This window comes from Hemiscyllium ocellatum, chromosome 31, assembly GCF_020745735.1.
Source record: "Hemiscyllium ocellatum isolate sHemOce1 chromosome 31, sHemOce1.pat.X.cur, whole genome shotgun sequence".
Lineage (NCBI taxonomy): Eukaryota > Metazoa > Chordata > Chondrichthyes > Orectolobiformes > Hemiscylliidae > Hemiscyllium > Hemiscyllium ocellatum.
In genome coordinates, this window is record NC_083431.1 from 33,106,228 (window position 1) to 33,131,994 (window position 25,767).

The 25,767-nt window shown below is 41.0% G+C and overlaps 1 protein-coding gene across 3 annotated transcripts in view; it reads left to right on the plus strand.

Annotated features, from left to right (window-relative positions):
- Nucleotides 1-25,767, plus strand: part of galnt17 (polypeptide N-acetylgalactosaminyltransferase 17) — a 416,470-nt gene that overhangs the window by 29,570 nt on the left and 361,133 nt on the right. For 2 of the 3 annotated variants that reach the window (XM_060848468.1, XM_060848466.1), the window contains exon 3: nucleotides 15,633-15,816. In XM_060848468.1, the coding sequence (XP_060704451.1) occupies nucleotides 15,633-15,816 (184 nt within the window). The remainder of the gene's footprint in view (nucleotides 1-15,632; nucleotides 15,817-25,767) is intronic. The other variant, XM_060848469.1, reaches the window with a different exon arrangement.

Sequence of the window (25,767 nt, forward strand, 5' to 3'; positions counted from 1 at the left end):
CATACAAATACTGGCTGCTCATATTACTAAGGAGCTATTCTCTACATGGATTCATTGGGAGCATCACTGTTAAGACAAATTAAAAGATCTTGTTATAAATCACAAAAAGGAAGATTCAACCATTTTTCCAGCAATATCCTTTACATCTCTCAACCCAATAAAGAATCCTTCTTACCTTTGCTATCAAATTTCATATTTAAACTGACATGGTCCCAAGCATTTCCTTTCAGAGAATTCCTGCACATTTACCATTGACATTCTGTGATTCTCTTTATTACTATTCCTTGTCCTCCTCAAGACGTGCAGACACTGGCCAACCCATTGACCTTGCTTAATTAACTTAAAGAAAAATCTCCAGGATTTTCTCCCTGTTAGTTTGATTACATTGAGACTGCAAAATGCATGTCTGCTGATATTGATCTGTTTTGAATTGAATCTGCATGAAGACCTTTTAATTTTTCTATATTTTTGATAGTGGACTGAACTGCAAACATCACTGCTTGAAAAGCCAAGGATTGGGGAAAGTCTTGGTGCAGTTTTTAAAGGTAGTTTACTGACACTGATTGTGAATGCTGTTTGTTCAAGCAGTGGGGGAAGGTTAGTTGCAGATGAGCTGAAACCACAGTGTAGGTTCAAAATAAGACTCATCTAGCGACAAGTAGCTGATTGGTCTGTGGAATGGTGACCAGTTGTCAATGACAAGATCTTCTGCCTGCCAACAAATGTGTGATTGGCCCCCAGGTGGCAGAACAGGTTGTGAATGGGAATAATTAGTTAGAAGCCATTGAACTGCTGAAAAGGAAGAAGCTGTCCTTTTCTTTGCAGTAAAAATGTACCCAAAGCCTCAGGTGGTTGTGGGTGAGTGGTTGCAGTGTTTGACGGTGATGCAGTTGGTGGCCATGTTATGTTTGGCCTTTACTTCCGCATCAGCGAGACCAAGAAGAAGTGCTTCATTGAGGAGATATCCAACAAGACCTTTGTCATTGGTTAGCGGAAAGGAGAATCACTGCACTTACAGTTTGAATCAAAGTGGCACATACCAGTCAGTCAGGGGATGGTCTGGAAATCTAGCCATCTCAACAATCCCTCAGGTCTAACTGCAGGAAAACAAACTGTGGAAGCTGGAAGTCAGAACCTGTTCTGAAGAAGTCATTGGTCCCAAAATGTCAACCCTGCTCTTTTGTTCCAGCAGTTTCTGCTTCTGCTAGATTTACAAGGATGCTGCCAGGGTGGGAGGGTTTGAGCTATAGGAAGAGGCTGAATAGGCTGGGGCTGTTTTTCCTGGAGTGTCGGAGGCTGAAGGGTGACCTTACAGAGGTTTATAAAATCATGAGGAGTGTGAATAGGGTAAATAGGCAAGGTCTTTTCCCTGGGGTGGGGGAGTCCAAAACTAGAGGGTATAGGTTAAAGGTGAGAGGGGAAAGATATAAAAGAGACTTAAGGGGCAACTTTTTCACACAGAGGGTGGTGCATGTATGGAATAAGCTGCCAGAGGAAGTGGTGCAGGCTGGTACAATTACAACATTTAAAAGGCATCTGGATGTGTATGTGAATAGGAAGGTTTAGAATGATCTGGGCCAAATGGGATTAACCTAATTTAGGATATCTGCTTGGCATGGATGAGTTGGACTGAAGGGTCTGGTTCTCTGCTGTACATCTTTATGACTCTGCGGTTCTAACTGAGGGGCCACGTGGAGTACTGCTGCTTTTATTTCTTGGGTTCCTTTTATTATTATGTCTAATTATCTGCAAACACCAAAATAAATTGTTGTCACGAATTAAAAGGATGTTTAATTGATTATAGTAATATGGTTATTTAAAGTCTTCCCAGGAGTAATTACCTTGACAGGAAATCTGCATTTACAGCATGGTGGCTAAGCGGTTAGCACTGCTGCCTCACAGGGCATTGACAATTTGGACCGAAGGGTCTGTTTCCATGCTGTACTCTTCTATGACTCTATGAAAGCCAGTTAATTTCCCATGACTAAGCTGTGGCATTTAACCAATACCTCAGAGACATTTTAAGGGTGAAGCCGTCACCTTGAGCTTCATCCAAGCAAGTAAAGTACCTGGAGAAGGAAGATCGAGGAACAACAAGTCCTGCCAAACCAAAAAGGATCATATTAGTGAACTCCGTGGACAGGAACTATTGAACAGCTTTCTCAGTCTATCCCCCTTCCCATGCTTTTATTTTATGTCTACCTGTATGTGTGTGTAAGGGTTGTTACATCAGGGGAATTGGAAGCATTATCTTTCGGAGTGCCGCTCCTTCATCAGGTGGTTGTGGAGGACACAATTTTAAGACACAGAATTTATAGCAAAAGTTTACAGTGTGATGTAACTGAAATTATACATTGAAAAATACCTTGAATGTTTGTTGAGTCTTTCATCTGTTCGAATACCATGATAGTTTCACTTTTTTCATATGTAAATCACAAAACGTTTTTTTTTAAAAGTTACATTCTCAGGTGAACTGTAACAATTGGTGTTAGCCAGATAATATGTTGAAGGTGTTAGCCCCCTGTGTTCTCTGTCTGTGCCATAATGTTTAGATTGATTCTCATCCAGAAAGTGAGTTAACAGACCTTACATGAATTCATGCAGTTTTTGAGCAAAGTACAATGTAACTCTGCAAGTGCAAATCCACCCCATAAACGTATATGTACATATGTGCATGTGGGTTCGTGTGTGTGTGTGTGTGTCTGGGGTGGGGGGTTGTGAGTGTCTGTGAGAGAGAGTGTATATGTGTGTGTGTGAGTGTAAACTAGTCTAAAACTGAGAGGATGCATGTGTGAATATAGGAGTGTGTGTGTGTGGCTGTGAATGTGTGTGTGTGTGTGTGTGTGTGTGTGTGTATAGTGCAATGGTGGTCATCTGTAGTGTGATATGAACCCAAGGTCCCGGTTGAGGCCCTCCCTATGAGTACGTAAGCTACAGCAATGGATGAATGGGCACCGCATGACAATCAACAGACAGGAGTGTTCCCTCCCACTTTGGGAACACTTCAGCAGTCCAGGACATTCGACCTCGGACCTTTCGGTGACCATCCTCCAAGGTGGACTTCGGGACAGGCAGCAGCGAAAAGTGGCTGACCAGAGGCTGATAGCTAAGTTCTGTACCCATAAGGAGAGCCTCAACCAGAACCTTGGTGTTCATGTCACACTACAGGTGACCACCATTGCACTATACAAACACACACACACACACAGGCAGTCCTATAGCAGTCCTACACAAACACATGGACACAAGGAAACACAGATACGCACACAGACACTCATACACACCCCTACAGATCACACACTCCCACACTCACGCATGCATCTTACAGGCTTAGACCACATTACACTCACAAACACACTTTACACTCTCTCTCACATTCACACTCCCCCACCCCAGGCAGGCAAATTGCCTGCCCCTCTTCAGCGGTTACGTTAGAGCCTGAGTGTCTCTGGAGAAGGAGCACGCAGTGTCCACTAACACTCCTGAGCTGTTCAGGGAGAGCTGGGCATCGCAGGGAATGGAGTGTATTATTTCCCCTCCAACTCTATTTTGATTTAATCCCTGGCCTCCCTTCGCTGTTTGATCACACAAAGAAGGGCATTGCTTGTCACTGGCCACACAGAGGAAACTTGATTATCCACCATTTGATTATCCGAATATCGGATTATCCGGCAAGGTCACAATGTCCTGATGCTTGGCTAAACTACGTTATCCGACATTTGATTATCTGGAATTCGACTAACTGAATGAAATACTCCCCACCTGTATCCTTTGGATAATCGAGGTTCCTCTGCAAACGGGAGTATCAGAGATTCTGTTGACCCTGAGAGCTGGCTCTGAGAAAGCTGGATCAGTATCAAGTACTGAGCATGTATAAATGAAGGGTGACTTGGTGATGGGATACTGGCCTCTGTTTTGTTATTTCAGTGGCAACGACAGAAAAAAAGCTCATGAAACAATTTGCTCGCAACAGTCACCTTTTAACTGATGAAAGCACTTCTGACTTGTTCGATCCAGCTGTCGAAAACTGAATCCAGCATTTAGATAGAATGTGTTTTTTTTTAGCAAATGATATTGGGGCAGATGAAAAGCATCGAGTCCTTACAGCTTGTAGATCCACAGAGTTTTTGCTTATTAACTTTTCCTGAGGCACGAGACACTAAAACCTTTCAAGAGTTGACGAATTTGATTAGGAATATTACATGCCCAATCTGCCTCTAATTCTGAGACATTATTGGTTTTACTTGGCAGTAGGGAATCTGTTTCGGGATTTTTGACAAGGCTAAAATGGATGGCAGAGAGAAGTGACTTTGGTTTAACCCTTAATGAGATGCTGAGAGACTGTTTGGCAATGGGATTGATGAGGTAACCATGAGGTGCAAACAGACACTATTGCTGGTTTTGTCACTGCGGCAAGTGGAGCATATGTGTTACAGGGTAATCTGATACTTGCTTGGCCGACTGACCTTGGGAAACACCATTTAAGTGAAGGTAATTGCATAGCTTCACTCAGGACATACCCTGAACATAGGGTTTCTAAGTCAACCCAAGTAAAATCCCCAAAACAAAGCCAAGACTAGGCCAAACGATTAATGCTTTCTTCAGGATATGGGACAGCAAATCATTGTAGTTGTTGCTGATATGTGGACTCAAGACAGCGAAAGAGGACCCCTCAGCCTAAATTGAGTAAGAGAACTCATAAACCAGTATCCAGGAGAGTGCACACCCTGGAAAGTCCATCTACATTTGGTTTGGAACATTTAAATTGCTTAGCAACATCCAAATCCGAACCAATCAAAACAAACATCTGGTTAAATGGTCACTCGGTTCTAATGGAGGTTAATACTGGTGCAGCTGTATCAGCGATCACAGAATCAGTCTTTAACAAAATTCACTCTGGACTCTAACCCTTAAGTTAGTATAAGACCTCAGATAGACTGAGAACCTATATCAGGGAATATTTACAGATTAAGGGTCTGGTTTCATATGAGAAGCAGGTGGTACGGTAACGACTGATCGTAATAAAAGGCTTGGGCTTCAGTTTGATGGGGCGGAATTGGTTGGAAAAGATTTACCTTGATTGGCTCAATACTGTTTGATTACAATATTGCTGTTTGAGTGAAATCCTAATTAAATACTTCGAAGTTTTACACAAAGGTGCAGAGACTATCAAAGGAGACAAAGGTCACCTTGCATGTTGACCAGGAAACAATTCCATGATTCTGCAAAGTCAGCCCAGTGCCATTTGCCTTATGGGCAAAAGTAAAGGCAGTATTCCAGAGAGTTGAAAGTGAAGGAATCATTAAACCAGTCCAGTTTGTAGAATGGGCAGCACCATTGTGAAGCCTGATGAATTTGTTAGTCTATAGACCACAATTATTGAGGATAGACAACAGCACCTTCTCCTCATCCTCAATAACGGTGCTCTGCAAGGATATGTATTCAGCACCCGACTATAATCCCTGCCCACTCATGACTGTGCGGCTAAATTTCGTACAAATGCCATCTACAAGTTCATTGATGACACCACTGTTGTAGGCTGGATATCAAATAATGCTGAGTCAGATTACAGGAAGGAGATGCAGGGCTTGATATCACGATGCTGAAAATGTGTTGCTGGTTAAAGCGCAGCAGGTCAGGCAGCATCCAAGGAACAGGAAATTCGACATTTCGGGCTAAAGCCCTTCATCAGGATGAAGGGCTTTAGCCCGAAACGTCGAATTTCCTGTTCCTTGGATGCTGCCTGACCTGCTGCGCTTTAACCAGCAACACATTTTCAGCTCTGATCTCCAGCATCTGCAGACCTCACTTTTTACTTGATATCATGATGTAATGATAACAATCTCTCTCTCAATGTCAACAAAATAAAAGAACTGATCATTGACTTCAGGACCTGATAAGACCAGATCATCATAGAGGATGGCATTGATAATAGGGAGCAAGAGTGATTGTCCCAAGTAAAGGCCACCACCAGATACTGGCTGCACTCCACTAGGGTCATCCAGGGCTAACGAAAATGAACATATTGGCGAGAGGTTATGCTTGGTGGCCAGGATTGGATGAAGTCATATCTGCATTAGTGGGCCAGAGTGCCAACAAAGACAAAAATTACCACTGGCAGCTCCCCACATTCATGGGAATGGCTAGGTAAACCCTGGACTCAGTTACATGTTGACTGTGCTGGCCCTTTCATGGGCTTAACATTCTTGGCCATTGTGGATGCCTACTCAAAGTGGCTGGACATGCATTCAGTTCATTTGTCAAACATGAGATGGTGATAGAAAAGCATTCATTGCAATACATGGACTCCCAGACTTTAGGCCACTATTTACCAACAGGGAATTTGAGTATTTTCTAAAGTCAGATGGCATTTGGCATGTAAGGACAGTTCCAAACCATCCATTGTGTCATGGTCTGGCGGAAACTTTGAAGTGGAGGTGCCAGTGTTGGACTGGGGTGGACAAAGGTAAAAACCATACAACACCAGGTTATAGTCCAACAGGAAATTTTAACGATGATCTTAAAGGAACAACCTAAAGCTTCTCACTTACTTGATGTGAGGCCATGTGATCTATAAAGTACAGGTCAGTGCAATGATCCTGAACAAGCACATGGAAGTCACAAATGGGGTAGGAGCAAAACATAGAGTAAAAAATGAGGTCTGCAGATGCTGGAAATCACAGCTGCAAATGTGTTGCTGGTCAAAGCACAGCAGGCCAGGCAGCATCTCAGGAATAGAGAAACTCTATTCCTGAGATGCTGCCTGGCCTGCTGTGCTTTGACCAGCAACACATTTGCAGCTAGGAGCAAAACATATCCCACCCCCAGAACAGCCAGAAAGACTGTGGGAACCCATGGGCTCTCCTCTGTTGAGCAGCAAAGGAGACAGATATGATGGATGTCACAGCCTCAATGCCTTCACCACCTGAAAAAGCGATCCAGGTGTAAGAGGTGGGCTATACGTACACACCGCCCATAAGCAAAGCTGAGTTGGAGGAACCGGACCCAGTGTGTAAACACCCTAGGAGAGGCTACAGGAAAAAGAATAAGCCTACATCTCTGGACTTAGAGAGGGAGGAATGTATTGACTGTAATGAGGTCAGCCAGGTGGACCTCATAGAATATGACTTCCCTGATTTGGACTGTTAATCAGGGAGCCCTGAATGACAAATATAAACAGGAGTGTCAGACACCCTGTTCACTCTGAGAGCTGGCTCTGAGGGAGCCAGACCAGTGTCAAGTACTATGCAGATTTACATAAAGGGTGACAGTGACAGGATACCGGCCTCTGTGGGCATTTTCATCATCCTTTGCCCATTCACTCATCAAATGTCCAACAGGATCTCTGCCAACTTGGTTCTAATGTGTTCATCCACCTAATGCCCTTTGCCCTTACATCTAACATGCCACCTCCATTCAGTGTTCATTGTTGGTAGACCTCAGGACTCATATATACTGAGATTCAGTCAAATTCTGAAGTATCAATTGATTAATTCACTATTTCTAAAATAACAAGTTCATTGATAAAATCCTATCCATTACATTTAACTTCCTTTAATCTGCTATATAATATGCATTAGAATTCATAGTCCAACTTCAAAGAGTTTTTAATGTTTAACTTGGAGTTGTCAAGCAAATTATGAAATGACTGGCACCCCACTGTGATAATGGAAAGTTGTGAAGCACTAATCTGATCAGAACCCTTAATAAAACCAAGCACATTTTAGAAGTTTCTTTTTCAATTATGTACAGGGAAGGAGTTTTAAATATTTTGACAGCTTCACTGCTTGGTTAGCACCTCCTTCTGACTGCTGTTTTGAAAGCTTCAGTGAGTTTAACAGCTCTGTTCAGTCTATGCACTATTATTGCACATTCAGATCTGCTTTAACTCTGTCTATCACTGTCTTTCCAAATGTTAAGACATTTGCATTTTAGTTGTCCTAAATATTTTTTCACAACTGTGAAAATGATGTCTGAAAGTGGAGATGTTTTGTTTGCTTCTGATAAAATTGGGAAGAATATAAAATCAGTTCTTAAGATTGTAAAACAGCTTATAAAAGATTCTTATTCTTCTTCACTTCCCTCCCTGAGTGCAGTGTGGTGATACTGTGCCTTCAAGAGATGTGTCTGTGCTGTTTTCTCTTGCAGAGAAGTATAGTCATAGCGGTGACACAGTTGGTAAACAGCTTTTGAGTTCTCCCTGGGTGTTTTTTTTTCTTAAAAGTGAGACAAAGAAACATGAATGGGCGGGGTTAGGAGCCTCATAGACCCAGGGAAGTTTTTAATTTTGCTTTCAGTTAGTTTTTCCAGAAGTTTTCCTCTGGCTACTGGAGCTAAAAGCTTGTGTTCCCAGCTGTTAGAGTGAAGTCGTAAAATTCAAAAGTGGCAGATTGTTTTTTCCCTCTGGATAGAAAAGAGAGATAGCATGTGAGAATCATAACTGTTTTACTGAATTGTATTTGTGCCAGAGGATGCGTTTATGGGATGCTGCCCATATTGAAACAGTTGATGATTAGTGGTTAAATAATACATTATCTTGTTATGTATTTCTGTAGAGTAAAGTTACGCCTGCTCTTTCTTTTGTTCTATTTTAATTGTGTTGAAGTGTGTTTCGAATAAAACCTAGTGGTGGACCTATCAAATTACATCTGGAACACAGCACCTTACATTTGTGTTTAAAAGTATGTTAAGGATAAGGCTATCTCTATAATATGGTTTGGAGGGTCTGGTCTGGTCCATTCCAGTAGATTGTTGGTGGTTATTTACAAAACTACCGTTAAGTGCTTTGTATGTATTGTTTACCAGGGTTACGGTGTGGAGAAAGGGCTAGAGCTATCCCAGCCGGACAATGAGATATTTATCTTATCCACCTCAATGTGAAATACATAGCTGACTACTCGGTCCACTTACAAAAGATTACCCCATTGAAACAAATTATATATTGATGGTTGCCCTGTTGGAAAAGATTTGTTCGGGTGGGATTCTAACTACTCTGCAAATTATAAATATGCATTCTTTACATGGGGGATCTGTACCTGAAACAAGGAAAAAGTAATAATTTTATACCTTCCCAGGTATTATCTGCTGTTCTTTGAATGACACTCAATGCAAATGTGATTTGATTAGGTTTAGAAATGTTTAGGATGTATTTTTAGTTTGCTAAGTAATCCTATTCCTTTCTATCAATTGTAGATAGATTCAATACCATCAACAACTTTGGCAAAGTCACTTACTTAGCCATTCCTTGCATACTGTGTAAGGCAGCTTCTTCATTCACTCTTTCAGGAGATAAGAGTATAGGCGCAAGCAAGTCTTCCTCCATTGTGATTTATCTTCTTCACAGGCAATCTCAGGCATCTCTTGGGAACAGAGTAGAAGGAGTTTGACAGATTTAAATGTCCAAGAGCACATGGAAGAATACTCAATCATCAACCTGCTGCTCATAGTATGACTGCACCAATAGCAGGTACAGTAGATATTGGTAGGAAAGGCAACTGAATTGGAATTGACGGACATCTGTGTTAGAAAATCTTTCCAGACAGCCTGAACCACTTAGCGTACCACTCAATAACCAATGGTAGGAATGAGAGCCTGCAGCAATATGGCCTTGGAAGTGCTCAGGTAGGTGATCCTAATAGTTATGCTAACAATACTCACTGATACCCTCTGCTACCTAATGTTGGCATTCCCTGAGGAATATGAAAATAAAGTGAGATTAAAAGAGTTATCAGAGCTAACCAATGGTCAGTGCTCTTCTGCAATAAGCAATTGATTTCACCATTAATTATATATTCTGATTAAGGATTGGTTTTGAGCAGCAAGAACTTAAGTTGACAATTCCACCCCCCCCCCCCCCCCCCCCCCCCCACCTCAGCACCTCAGGGTCCCATGTGCTGATCTTCAATGGGGAGGCAACTAGGAAGTGATTCTCTCCCTATCTGCCCTGAAACTGGTTTCTCCTTTTAACTGGAAAGTAAGAGAGTGTGAAGAAGCTTTGCTTCTGAACAAACAGAAGGCTACTGCAGATATGAGTAAGCAGAACTGGTGCAGGAAGTTAGCAAATCCATCAGTGAGGTTTTCACATTTTTGCTACTTCAGGCTGGTAGTGAAAGAGCATTTCAAAAGCAAAGTGGATGTGAACAACTTTAAGCCTCCCTGGGAACATTTCAGTGAATTAGTTCATGTTCTGAAACACAGGGCTACACAATAAGGATGCACATAGAAAATGTGCTTTGATAATTGTATTAGTTGAGATGCTTAGAGTCTCTTTTTACTGAGGCCACCCTGGGGAGGCCGTCACAATCTGCTGGCATTGAATGACCAATTGATTAATAACCTCAGGGGCATTTATTACTATGGCCAGCTTTCTCCATAGAATTGCATTATCCTTTTGTTAGCCTTTCAATGCTGTCACAGAAACATTGTGTTTCCTTGGCCTTATTGCTAATAATAACAAATCAAATGAGGAATCCAAACATTTTGGGCCATTGACTTCCAAAGAATCAGACACTGCAGTGGTCTTCTAAATGCTGCTGAAATGCTTTAAGCTGCAGTAACTGCCTACATGTCTTTAACACATCAGTTTCCTTTTCTTTGCATTTAACTTAAAAGAAGAAGACCTGACAGGCTCTGTTACTGGTGTGTGACTGCCCCTGCAGATTCTTCTCTTTCAATCTCTCCCAAACGATCACAGTGATTAGGTGGTGAAGTCAGCAACTGCCTGGTTGTTTTGTGGATTTATTTCTGCATCTCCACTGTATGATGAGGAAGTCCAGACTGCCATGAGCTTCTGGTCAGTCAGAGAGTTTGGAGCACCAAAGTGATGTCCAGGCTGCAATTGATAAAGCACTCCCCACCCAGAGTCCCAGAATGGAGGATTTCCTATGGGAACAGTGCATGTTTTATGAGGGCTGGTTACTGGGGCAGCGGTTCTGGAAACCAGGAGAGGGTGCTTTCATTGACCGACTCCTGGTTTGGTTCATGTGCCTCAAACATGCACAGATTAGAGCAGATCGAGGGAGAATCCAACAGCTTTCACTACCACCATCCAACCTTACTCGCACCAGTTAATCAGGTAGGTTGGCTGACTCTTTCCTGTCCCATCTTGGGGCTGCAATAATTGCAGCCTAGGCACAGCAAGGCCCTTATGTATTAGTTAACCACTTAAGGATTTCAATTGGCAGTAGGTCAGGAAGATGGAGCTTGAGCTGTTCTGTCCAGAAATGAATCCAGCAGGAGCAGGAAGGTGATGGAGATATGCTATGCCACCTTCAAGTCTAATTAAGTCCAATTCTACCCAATATCTCTTCCAGTGGCTCAGTGTCAGATTTTGCCTTTGACTGCACCTGGGGGATTGTGAGTGACATTAAAAATGCTACATAAATCTAGGTTATTCTTGATTAGGACCTCAAAATCATGCCACTGAAGGCCACACTTATCATCTCTGTTTTTTGATTGGATGTTTTTATCCATCCGTTGAAGGATAGCTGTAAGAATGTACTGATGTTGCTGGATAAACTACTCCCTCAGTCTATAGTATTTCATGTGCTGTCACAGGCAGAATGGATATTTAAACCAGTGAGCTGAGTTTCCATTGTAGCCAGTAGGACACCTGGTGATGTTGCCCTCGTCCCTATAATGCTCCTCATGAGGAAGTTCATTGTAACATCTGTTCCAGGACAATTCCAGGCAGGGCAAATTGCATTCATCCAACACTTGTTGCTGTTCTGTCACAAACATTAACTCAGACACATCCACCTCAGGGATTTTTTACAGTAAGCTGAAGGGGAATGCCACAGTCAGTAAGAGAGCCTGAAATAGCAGCTACATCTGGTGGTGCCAGAGTGGGAGTCTTTTAAAGATCAGATTCCAGGACCAGGACTCTTTGAGGGTGAGAGATAAGGATGGCAGAATTTGGGAACCTTGGATGAAAAGAAGTCTTGAAATTTGAGTCAAAAAGGAAGCAAACGTGAGGTTTAGGAAATTGCGATAAATATAAAGGAATATAATGGAAGCCAAAAAGAACTTAAACAAGAAATGAAGATGGCCAGAAGAGACCATGAGATGTACTTGGCAAGTGGGATTAAGGAGAATCCCAAGGCATTTTATAAGTATATTAGAAGTAAAAGCGCAACTAGGGAAAGGGTAGGTCCACTCAAGGTCCAAGGATGGAATTTATGCATGGATTCAGAGAAAGAGGAGGAACCTGTTGCCTTGGAGAGCCGCTTGCATCCTGTCTTGAGTGATGATTTTGGAGATCAGATGTTCACTGGCTAAGAGTGTCCTGATTAAATAAATGTATCTTAGAACAAACTGCCGTCAAACCTGACTAAACCCCTTCACACGGGCGCTGTGAAGCAGCAGAAGCTCATCCATGACTTAGAAGTAATGGAATGATGAAGAAACGACTTTTTAAAAAAAATGATTTTGCTAGCAGAAGTCATGTTTTTTAGAGATTTGAATTTCCATTTGTTTCAGAATTTCTTACAAATCATCTTTTGTCTGGTGTTTAATCACAAAGAAGATTTTTGGAGGATGAGCCTGGCTAGATGATCTAAGTTTCAGTCTGAGAGCATTTTGGGAACAGTGATCATAATTGATAAGGTTTAAGATAGTTATGGAGAATGATAAGAATGTAGGAGATTTACCATGATATTGCCTGGATTAAAGTGTATTAGCTATAAGGAGAGGTTGGTCAAACTTGGGTTGTTTTCGCTACAGCACTGGAGGCTGAGGGGCAACCTGTCAGAAGTATATGAAAAGGTGAGAGGCATGAATAGGCTGGATAGCTGGAGTCTTCTTCCCATTGGTGGACATGTCAAATACTTTGGGGCAGAAGTTAAAGGTGAGAAGGGAATGGTTTAAAGCAGATGTATGAGGAGCATTGTTTATACAGAGGGTAGTAAGTGCCTGAAATGCATTGTCAGCAGAAGTCATAGAAGCAGAAAAGACAGCAATGTTAAAGAGGCATTTAGACAACCACATGAACATGCAGGAAATAGAGTAATATGGACCGTGTGGAGGTGGATAGGATTAGTGGAGAATGGCACCATGGTCAGCATTGAACCTGGTGGACTGAAGGGCATGTTCCTGTCCCTTCAGTCCACCAGGTTCGATGCTGACCATGGTGCCATTCTCCACTAATCCTATGTTTCTATGTTTCATATTGAGAAGAGGTAAGCTAATGCTTTTCTGCTAAATGCAAAGGCTATGCTCACATTATAAGTTAACTTTGATACCTTTGGCTTACGCTCCATAAATTCAGCATCTGTTACACTGATGCTAAATTTGGAGTGAGAATATGTGATTGAGCCATTTACACATTTATTGAATAGATTCACATCTAATCTAGAACACAATAAGTATTCCTTTGTGGTTTGAAAGCTTGACACATGCACAACATCTTTCACATATTACAATTATAAGTTCAAACTACTCCAGAAATGGCAATGTGTCTATGTTGCTTCATGTGTTGGCCTCCTGATTAATTGACCGTGCTTCAACCTGCAATCTCCAAATACATTACTTCACAGATTTCTCGTGTGACACTAGTGTCCCTAATTCTGGACCAGGAGGCCTGGGTTCAAATTCGAGTTCAAGTCCTTCTGCTCCATAGATGCGTAATAACATCAAATAGCAAGTCGATTAGAGATCTAGAATTGGTCAGAATATCAGGATGTGCAGGCAATTAAAAACTGCCAAATGGAGATCTTGTCCGAGGTGCTGGGCAAATGAACAAGAGGAAGTACTGGCATTTGCAAACCATTTATGCGGACTGTGTTTTGTATCTTGCATGTAAGATGGGGGCAAAAATGAATGAAGGGGTGGAAAAGGCAAAAAAAGTGACTAAGTTCAAAAGGGAGCCTCAAACATAATTGGAAATATGTGGCAGATTCTCATTTTGAACAACATCAATTAATATAGATATCCATCAATGGGAAATAATCCCACTCAAAATAAATTCCTGACTTTAAGAATGATCCTGTGTACTGAGGTGGTGATTGCAAAACCAAACACTTAGCAAAGGAAAATTCTGGGTCCAGTAACTATTCAGATGATCTAACACAGGATATTCTCAGCCTTTTACATTGATGTATAAATGATGATTTTTAAAGGATTTTAGGTCATAATGAGTAATTGACGATGAGAGACTCCAGGTCAGAATCAATCACAGTGGGAACTGAGTTCCCATTTTAAAGAGAAAATCTCCAGTGGTAATAGAAATGAAAGAGTGAATAATTTTTTACATGGAATAGATGTGCTCTTGTCAGATTAACTGTTACGTGAATGAAAGGTTGAATCACTGGGGAACGATTTAAAGGTCAAATGACTAACTGGAGTTTTCGTCTAAGCAATTGCTTCGAAATATTAAAACTGAAGTCTTGAGATAGAAATTTGTTTCAGCCTGTTTTGTTTTTTCAGGGTGAGGGAAAGGGAGTGAGATGATCAATTTAAAAGACAGAGGTTGCAACTTGGCTGAAATTTACCCTCAAACTTCAGATGTCAACAGCAGATAGGGGGAAGAAATGGCCTAGCGGTATTATTGCTGGACTGTTAATTCAGAGATCCAGGTCATGTTCTGGGGACCCAGCTTTGAAGAAGCAACATAGACACATTGCCATTTCTGGAGTAGTTTGAACTTATAATTGTAATATGTGAAAGATGTTTGACATATACACTAAAAAAATCTGCAATTAAGAGTCTAGTGATGACCATGAAGACACTGTCATACGTTAGAAAAAACCCATTTGGGTTCACTAATGTCTTTTTAGGAAGGAAACTACCATCCTCACCCAGTCTGGCCTTCATGTGACTCCAGACTCAAAGCAATGTGGTTGATTCTTAACTGCCTTCTGGGCAATTAGGGATGGGCAATCAATGCTAGCCCAGCTGATGATACCCTCATTGTGAATGAATTTTTAAAAAAAATTCATTTGAGATGCAGATCAGTTGATGTCGAGAACAGTCTGGCAGTTTGAAGATGCCCAATTTGGCCCAGCTGTCTCACTGACATAGGCCCATGAGTAAACAGCCTTGGGGGAGAGACCAATGCAGGCCATCTTCAACTTGTTGGGATGACGTGGAGCCTGAGTGGAGACCTGGCTCCTCATGAAGTTAAAAAAAAACTTATGTTTTTGATGGAAACCTCTCTTTAAGGAACTAACATATTTCTGGGCAAAGTCTTAAAACAGATGGTAGGCCCCTTGTAATGGCAGAAAAGGGCTTAGCAAATACTTTAGGTGACCCCAAGGTGATTCTGAATAATCTCTGGCCCGACATGGGTGGCAGAAATTTCAGTTTACTTTAGAACTGTGGCTCTATTCTGCCCCTGGAAAACGAACGCAGCAAGTCTTAGTTCCCCTCCCATGAAGCCTATGTGACATTTTGCATGTTTTTTTCATTCCTGCCAAACTAGATTGATGGTTGAGGCACCAAGGATTCATGAATTTGGAAGTTTTATTATCCTTTTTTGTCTTCAATCTGTGTTAAGTTCTCAAATCAACACATTGGTACTGTTGTGTTTGGCTTTCTTTTCCAAGGAAAAGTGAGACTCTCTGAAAAAAAATCTATATAAAATTTGTAAGATGATGTACTTACTGTGGCCCATTTTCATGATGTTGACTCCCACTTAGGCTTATCAAAATCTCTTGGACTCATTGAAGGCTTTGGAGGACGCGGACAGGGAGGATTGCCAGCTACACTCACTAATGAAGAAGAAAGAGAAGCTGCAGGAGCCTATGAAAAGTACGGATACAATACGTATCTGAGTAACAAGATTTCACTGGATCGATCTATCCCAGACTATCGACCAACTAGGTGAGTGACAACATGTGCAGCACGCTCTTTTTGTTTGGGTTAGTAGCAATGTTTAAGAATGTATTAATTCCTTAACTATTGAGTTTCAAATGGAATTGGAATATTGCCACTAAAAATGAAGGCTGGATTGCTAGGAAATGCTCATTGAAGGCATTGTGTACTCTGTGACTCAGATACTTTGACAGGCTTCTATTCTCCTTTTTTGACCTGAAGGTGATTGCTGGCCTAGAAAAGTATTCCATTCAGAGTTCCACTTGGATTTTGTTATTTTCTTGAGGCCTTTGTAAATGATTGTCAAACTAAATTCCATTAATTTAATTATTAGATTAGATTAGATTAGACTTACAGTGGGGAAACAGGCCCTTCGGCGCAACAAGTCCACACCGACCCGCCGAAGCGCAACCCACCCATACCCCTACATTTACCCCTTACCTAACACTACGGGCAATTTAGCATGGCCAATTCACCTGACCCACACATCTTTGGACTGTGGGAGGAAACCGGAGCACCCGGAGGAAACCCACGCAGACACGGGGAGAACGTGCAAACTCCACACAGTCTGCCGCCTGAGTCGGGAGACTTATTATGGGAGACAGTGGCATGGTGGCAATAAAACTGGACCAATAATCTCAAAATCCTTGATAATCTTGTAGAGATATGGCAGTTAGTGGAATTTACATTCATTAGTAAATTCTAGAACTGAAAGCTAGTCTGAGCAATGGAGACAACAAATTATGAAATAATCACTTATCATAAAAACCCATCAGTTTATTCAAGTCCAATGGGGCATCTGTTGTCCTGGTCCAGCATCCAAATCCAGAGCAATATGATTGACTTAACCACCACTGAAATGGTCTGGCAAGACTTTCTGGGGGCAATTGGGAATGGATAACAAACGCTGCAACATTTGGCAACACTAAAAAAAAATTCCAATGGAAACAAATTACACGTTATCAACTCCTGTTCAGTTCAAAATGGATTTCAATTACCTGAACCCATCCATGATTGTTAAATAACAGAGTTAAATGAACATTTTCTCTTTCCCTGAGCTTTAAGAATGCTAATTGAAAATTAATGTATAACATTTCTAATTCTTCTTCGAAAACATGTGCTTTGACAGGAATTGCACTTCAAATGTCACTGGTCAAGTAATAAAGGGCTATTCTGGAATAGGAGAAAATTAATGGAGATAGTTGGACAAGCTTTTAAAAAAGAACTTGTCATTTACCTGAAACTAATGCTCTGCCTTGGAGTACTTAACATTGAGGGCACCATTTAATAGAGGCAGCTACAGCAGCAGAACTGATGAGAATTATGTAAGATCTCTTTTTGGGTGGTCAACATATTAAGTGTTAATCAGGAAGAAGACAGGACAGTAACAGGCCATTTTTGGATTTAGTGACACCAGGGTAGAAACCAAATTATTGATTTCTAATGGGACTGTTGTCCTGAGAAGGAGAGCTACTCATTTGAGTAAAATAAAATTGCAAAATTGGATTAAAGACATGAAAGTTGGCATCACAATCTTGCTGCAGTTTCCTCTGGATCTTGCCTTGTTGTAAGTCTACGGATAAAGGCAAGGTTGATCTCAACTGTGATGCCCCACTCAGTTAAATAGCATGTGGTCACTCACTGTCAGCACTCATGACACTAACCACGTAGGTCCAGTGCTGCAAACTGACCAGTGAATATTGAATCATATTCAGGTAGTAGCCTTGACTTGGTAGTCAATGGTGAAGGAACACTGCTCATGTTTGACCTTGCTAATAGCAGTCCACAAATGTTTGCGGTCAATGTTTGAACAGACACCTGCTATAATTCAATTGGGACACTCTCTGGTGGGTATTTGTGGTACTCTGAATGGGGGAGAAACTGAAGTGGCTCAACAAAGCCTCAAACTAAAGAATCACTGTGACATGCAGTCCAGGGTTTTCCAGTAGGGCGACATCCCGACTTTGGGGTCATACACAGTTCACGAGCCTGTATGGTTAGGCAGTGGGATTGGATGGAAGACAGCTTCTTAAATGGCCATTGATGGAACCATTCCAGCAGTCGAATCAGAGGCCTGACAGCTCTGATGATTCAGCAGGACTGGGAGAGGGGAGAACCTCTCCAATAGCAGGACTAAGCTGGAGAACCATCCCAGTGAATTACAGGTTTACTGTGATTTCACCGGCCTACACACCTTCCAGCTTTTCATTCCAGTGTTATTAAAATCCTGCTGCTGAGTCTCAGCCAGGAATTATAAACCAAGAACTGTAAATATGAATTGGATTTAAATGATGTCCAGACAACAAAGTAAGACAAAACAGTTGGAATTGAATGAGACAGGCAAGAGACATAGAGATAAATTAAAACTAAATTTTAATTTCTCTTAGCTTTTGAAGGAATGAGACTCTGTACTCATATGGGTAATATAAATATTCCCAAAGGGTTCAGAATTTTCCAGATTTCTTTCTTTAAATAGCCTGGGCTTTCACATAGTTTTTCACCTTCCTAAGAGATTCTATGACTTTTGATTGAATGCAAAATATACATTTTGTAATGCACAAAAATATTGGGTGAGTGGGTCTTTTTGTACCCTTTATTTGGTTTATGTGAACATGTATCAGCTTGAAATACTTGCACTAATTTGTTCAAATGCAAAGATGACCATCAAAATGGCCACCTGAGTAGGAACAAATGGACCTGGTATTTCTTACTGGGGACTAATGCCCCTAAGCGGGAATGCATTTACGCATCATAGTCAATGTCACTACATTTCATGCATAACAATGTCACTCTCTGCATAAGAACAGTGTGGGAAGCATAGTCCCTCATCTGCAGTTGCATGTGTACAGTTGCCTGACAAACAACTTTGGAGAAAGTGAGGACCACAGATGCTGGAGATCAGAGTCAAAAAGTGTGGTGCTGGAAAAGCGCAGCAGGTCAGGCATCATCCGAGGAGCAGGAGAGTCGACATTTCGGGCATAAGCCTTTTATCAGGAATCCTAATGAAGGTCTTATGCTCGAAATCTTGACTCTCCTGCTCCTCGGATGCTGCCTGACCTGCTATGCTTTTCCAGTGCCATACTTTTTGACTCCATCAACTGTGGAAGCCAGGAACTGCAATCTGCAGGTGGTATGATATAATCCTTCACCTGTGGGTTTGTGGACATTGGGAGCAGTATTTCACTTTTACATTTGACCATTGACTCACAACCAATATCATAAAAATAAAAATCCTATGATTTCTATCACAATGTGAATTTGTGAAACTTAGTGTGCTTTGCATCATTCATATTCAATTAGACCAAGATATTCATAAAGTTACTTGGAACAGAAACGCCCTCAGATTCTATCAGGCGTATTGAGCATCAAATTCTTCAATGAGCATACAGACGCTACAGCCTGCCTGCTGTGATGTATGTTTCAATGCATAGCAGAGACTGCCTTCAATTTTTCATTTACTTACATTGGAAAGTACTTATTTAATGTCTCAAGTCACATCCTGGTCCTCACAAGAATATTTTTCTCCCTAATCAGCTCCAACCTTCCTTTGAATACTCTTTTTTTAAAAAATTTGCATTTGTAAATTATCTTTATGTGTCCTTTAATGGTAGCTGCTAATCTATTGTCATGTCCACTCGTTGCCTCATTTACTTCAGTTTTTAGATGTCTGCTATTTCTACATTTAAGCCTGAATCTCTGCTGTGTTATGTTATGACACAAGCAATTGTCAAAACTTTATTTCAATCTATATTTCCGTAGTTATTCAGCAAGCCATCACCCTGGATAACCTACTTTTCACCTTCATAGAAATGTATCTATTTTCCAACTAAACTATTTTCACTTTGAATGCCTCCCATTGTACAATATTGTTTTCCAAATCAATTCCACGCAATTGTACCAAATTTCTTTTCAAATTACTGTAGTTAGTTTTCCTTTATTGAAACATTTTTATGCTGAATTGTTCCTTGTCTTTTCCATAACAACACTCAACCTGATGGTTTTGTGATCCATCTTCTCGAAGTGCTTCCTCAATGTAACATGATCTACTGATTCCGCTTCCTTCCTTTTTGACTGTAAGCACGCTGCTCTTGTACATATTTCAGCAATTCCTCCATCTCTTTGCTCTTCACTACTTACAATCCCATACTGTAAAAATCAAAGTTCATATTCCTGCTATCTGGTGGCTTGTAGTATGTACCTTTAGTTTATAACACCCTTAATATATCAAAATATTCCAGGCACTTCAAATTATTAAACAAAATTTGAGAGCCAACTACATAAGGAAATATTAAGTTTGATGAGTAAACTCTGGTCAAACAGATATATTTTAATAAGTACCTAATGGGAGGAGAGAGGCTGCAAGGTGGAGGGGTTGAGAAGAGAATTGCAGAGCCTCAGAGTCTAGGTAGCTGAAACCATGGCCACTCGTTGGGGAGAAAATCGGAGGCGCACAAAAATCTAGAATTGGAGAAGAGACAAAGTCATGAAGGGTTATAGGACGAGATGAGGTTAGGCATGAAATTTCTCCTGAATTTACAAGAAATAGAGATACTTATAAATTCTAGCATGGCTCTAATAGTTTTTAATTTCATTGCGTTCAAATAGAGTAGTAGTACTTTGAATGGGCAAATTAATATATTTAATTTAAAAAGTAACCCATCCCAATAATCACCCTTTTGAAATAGTTGATCAAATTGAGTTGTTCCAACTTTTCAAAGTCAGGCTGCAATTCACCGGAGCCCTGCCATATCTGGTTTCCATACAGCTAAACGTATGCTTGCAATGTTTTCATTTGTCTTTGGAATATGGCAATTGTACAACTGTACAACTGTAGTCAAACAAAATTGATTGCTGTGGTCAGCCAACAATGTTATTATTTTTGTATCAGGGTGGCAGAAAGTGAATGACATCGAACATGGTCATTTTTCATCCAGCATTGTTGAGCATTTCAGCATTTGCATCAATTGAAATTTTAAATTACATTGCTCGTTTTTCTCCCCTTTGTAGAATCACAGAAATTACAGCACAGGAAAAGGTCATGCATTCAATTCTGCCAGTGTCAGTACTAGCTCCCCAACTGCAGGAACCTAATTATCCTTTCTTATTCATCATTTCCAACCATTTCTCTGATTCCCTATTCAATGATATTATAACTTCTACTTCTGCAGTTTCTTATATAGAATTTAGTGAATTCATTCACTCCCCATGTAGGAAAGAAGTGTCCTATCTACTCATCTTTATTTCTCTTGTGATAATTCTTATTGTATGGTTCTTTTATCCTGACTTATGAATCAGTGAAACAATCTCTTACTATTTACCTTAAAATCTTTCATATCTTGAATTGCATAATTTACTATGCAATTTTCACATTCAAATGCCCTGGTAAGTTTTGATGAGTGAAGTATATACCTTGCAATCTGAATCTTTTCTGACTTGCAGCAATAACAGTATGATTGGCTTGACTGCAGTAGCTTTTTGCTGCAGTTTGCAGAAGATTTCCGTTCTGTCTTCAGTCCCAGTCGTCAGTCCATCAGGTGCAGTAAAATGTCACAAATTAAACTGAATATTTATCATCTAAAACAGCTGTTCAAATGTACTTACACTTTGATGATTTACAGTGGCAATAATATTAAGCATATCCAAGTCGCAATATACAATACATGCATAGAAAACAATATGGTGCTGCAAGGCTTTAAGAAATTATTAATTCATGGGAACTGAGTACTACTGATTAGAACAGCATTTAGTACCCATTTCTAATTGCTGGAATGGAGAAGGTGCTGGTGAGTTTCTTCCTTTGAAATGCTGAAGTGCATGTGGTGTAGGTACACCCATAGTCCTGTGAGGAAGTAACAAGATTTTGACCCAGAGACAGTGAAGGATTGGTGATGCCATTTGAAATCAGGTTTGGGAGCGATCTTACAAGTAGTGGTGTTCACTTGCTTCCTCTTCCTGTTCTCGATGACAAAGGTTCTGGGTTTCAAGAATCCAGTCAAAGGAACCGTGATGAGGAGCTACAATGCATCTTGTAATTATTATACACTGTGCTGCCGTTGAGCCTCCATTGTGGAGGGAGGAAATGTTTAAAGTAGTGAATGGCTGCTAATCAGTTAGGTTGGTGGAAAGCATCTTGAGTGTCTTGGAGCTGCATTCATGCAGATGAGTGGAGAATATTCCATTGTGCTCTTTACTTATGTCTTGCAGATTGTAGACAGATTTTGAGGAGTCAGAGGGTGAGTTACTTGTTGCAAAATTTCCAGCTTTTGACCTGTTTCTTGCAGTCACAGTGTTTATACTGGCTGGAAGGCTACTTTGTGAAGTCAACAGTGTGGTTTCAATTCTTGCATTGGCTGAGATTATCATGAAGGACTCTTCTTCTCAGCCTCTCCCCTCACCTGAGCCTCAAGTTAAACCACCACCAATCATCTCTCCCTAATGATGGCCCAATGGTGTGATAAGATTTTGGTGACTTTTACCTTTATTTATATGGTTAGCCCAGTTCAGCTTCTGGTTAGTGATAACCTCTAGGATGTTGATAGGGTGATCAAATCAAAACCAATGAGCAGGATGTGAATATTTTGAGATGTTTAAGGGTATTTCTGTGTTGGTAGGTACTTTGATTGGAAAGAGGAAGTTAATTCCAGTGACATGTACAACTAATGAGCTGCAAATGTATTCAGAGAGGCCACCCAAAAGTGAGATAGTCATTTTGACATCTGTGGAAGGAGGTTTTAATTCTGCAAGTTTAAAATTAATAAAATGTATTTATAAAATAAAATTCATTGAATAATGGAGCTATTATTTAAACTCTATCTTTTTAAGTGATGCAGCATATTGCTGTGCCTATTATGTAGTGTATTTAAATGAGCCAAATGCTCGTTGATTTCTTTAGTCAGAATTAGCTTTCAGACATACAATAAAAATTGAAGAACACAGTAAGATGCATTTGTTCGAAACCTTTAATTCTTTTTAGCAGTGCTATTGAATCAATCATGATCGATGCAACAATGTTATTTTGACATCTGATAAGAGCACAAGTTATCTCTTTATATTTTGTTAAGGTCAGAGCACAGTATCATGAAGACTCTGTAGAATACTAATGGGAAGGTAACCTCACATTGTCTGGTACCCTAGCTTGGTCTGAGCTCTGGTAGACATGGTATCTGAACATCTGCCAATATTTCCAGCTATTTCATTCATATGTGAAAGTGCACAAGATCAAAAGGATTATGTACCAGATATCTGTACTAACTTACAAGTATTTCCAAACCTACCAGGATAAAATTCCTAGATTTGTACATTAAAATTACAACATGGAAATAGTCCATTCAGCCTGACCAGTCTAAATCAATATTAACCCCCCAGGCAGATAAGCCATTCTAATCCAACTAACCAATCCTGTGCCTATTTCTCTTCAACCTCCTTCCCTTTGTACTACAAAACAACTTAATTCCACTGGTGTGTTGGAGGCTGAGGGATGACCTTAAAGATTTATAAAATTCTGAGGGGCATGGATAGGGTGAACAGCCAAGGTCTTTTTCGAAGGGTAGAGGAGTCCAAAACTGGAGGGGTAGGATTTAAGGTGAGGCAGGGGGAAGGTTTAAAAGGGACCTGAGGGGAAACCTTTTCACGCAGAGGGTGATGCATGTATGGAATGAGCTGCCAGAGGAAATGGTGGAGGTGGGTGCAATAACAACATTTAAAAATTATCTGGATGGATACATGAATAGGCAGAGTTTAAAGTGATATGGGCGAAATGCTGGCAAATGGGATAAGATCAGTTTAGGACATGTGGCAGACACGGCTGAGTTGGGCCCAAGACTTTGTTTCCGTGTTGTATGACTCTATGTTGATACAGTTTGCCAAAACCACTTGTTTAGGGAATGGACATCCCACAGTCATAACACTCTGTGAAGATACTTTTCCTGTCTGCTGTTCTCAATTGCTTACATTTAATATAATTTTGTGTCTCATTCTTGGCCCCTTGTACTTAACATTTCAAATAGAGGAAACAGTCAATTTCTATCTGCCCTGATGGCATTATTTCAAAATGTTAAGTATTACTATCATATTGCACTATAAGCTGTAATAAAAACAGAAAATGCTGAAAATTCTCAGCATGTGATATCTATGAAGAGTGAACAAACAGAATTAATGGGTTGAATCTTAAGCTTTTTTTTGGCCAAGTGCTAATTGAGTCCACTATTTTAATAGGACTTTTCATCAGAAAACCTAATATGATTTTTAGCCATGTCTTATAAAATTTGCCTCATTAAGTCCCAACTCTAGTGCTTTGGGCCATTCTTGTCTGATTCAATCCCCATTTTACTATGCGTCGCTCCCAGAACTTAGCAGATAGCTGTCAAATTACAACTTTTAAAAGACAGCTGATAACTTTTAAAAGGATATGGACCAAATGCTGGCAAATGGGAAAAGATTAACTTAGGATATCTTTTCGGCATGGCCGAGTTGGAATGAAGTGTCTGTTTCCATGCTGAACATCTCTATGACTATGACTCAAAAAGACCAGTATCCTTAGTACTTGCTCCATATTTAAAAGGCCGTTGTGCACTGGAGCAAGTGTTGCTAATCCAGCATTACCCCTCACCTACAATGTAATGGGACAGCATCCACAAAGCCACTTTACTCATGGCACATAGCTGGCTCACCCACACATGTACAACTCCAATCTCTCACCATAGTTGGTTTCTTAGCCACCAGGCCACACAGTTTACGTGTCCTTCTCTCTTTCCTGTCCAAACAACCTCTCTAAGCCACTACTACTCTCCCAATGCTCACTGGAGACCTGCATTGTGTCATTGTCCAGTTGGGGATCATCACCTAAAAGGAAATGGTGAACAATTCCAAACATGATTTATTTACAGCCAAAAAACACAAAGACAAACAAAATCAATAGAGGCTTCAGTTTGACTCCACAATGCAAATGCTGGTATCATGACCAATGATTATTTTGCATCACACAATGGTTAGCTGCACCCAGCTTTTAACTCCTGAAATCAGGTGTCAATCAGATTCTGTCTGTCTTGTTGTGCCTGATACAGCTGAGCTCCTTATCCTGAAAAGACTGTTCTTGTACACTCATCTAACACATCACCATGTTGCCTGCTCCAGTTGTGCAGAGCATGGCACACCTGGATGATGTAGCACACTGCATCCGGATTATACCGGAGGCCCCTTACCCTTGTCCATGCAACAAAACCACATTTTCAGCAGCTCTACCATCTGCTCCACCACGTTCCTGCTCAAAGCCTTGCATCTACATACTCTGTCAGTCAGGGGGTTGTACAATGGTGTCACGAGCAATGGTTGCAGCTGGGTAGTCCTTGTCCCCAGTAATCAGTTTTGCTGGCTTCTGGCACCTAAAACATACCAGATACAGGAGAATGCTGCTAGATGGAGGAGTTGTGACAGCTGGCAGGGTAGCGGGCACACACCTTAAGGAAGTGCCAACAGTGATCACAGATAGCTGCACATAAATGGAATGCAAGGCCTTCATGCTGATGATTTCGGCAGTGTTCTGATACTGTCCTCTCAGTGCCATGTGTACAGTCGATGGGACCCTGGAGAATGCCTACTGTTTCTGAATTCCACTGCTGGGCTGTGGCATTACTATTAACAGGAAACAAAGTGAGCTGGTGTCATCTCACATTGAGATTTCAGGCACTGTTTAGATTCGTTTGTGGGTGTACAATGGCGAGATCCCACACAGGTCACCCATTGCTCCCTGGAGTGAGCCAGGAGCAGGGTGGCTTTTACCATCACACCCAAGGGGGGTAGGGGAAGTATTCCCATTCCTGCAGCCCCTCAGGTCCTGCTCCAGCATCCAGCACAGTTCTGACATGACGTCCTGGGACATTTGGAGCCTGCGTGCACACCTCCTCACTCATTCTTGGGGGGGGAAGATGACAATCCCTGGTCCACCTGCAGGCCCCATGTATT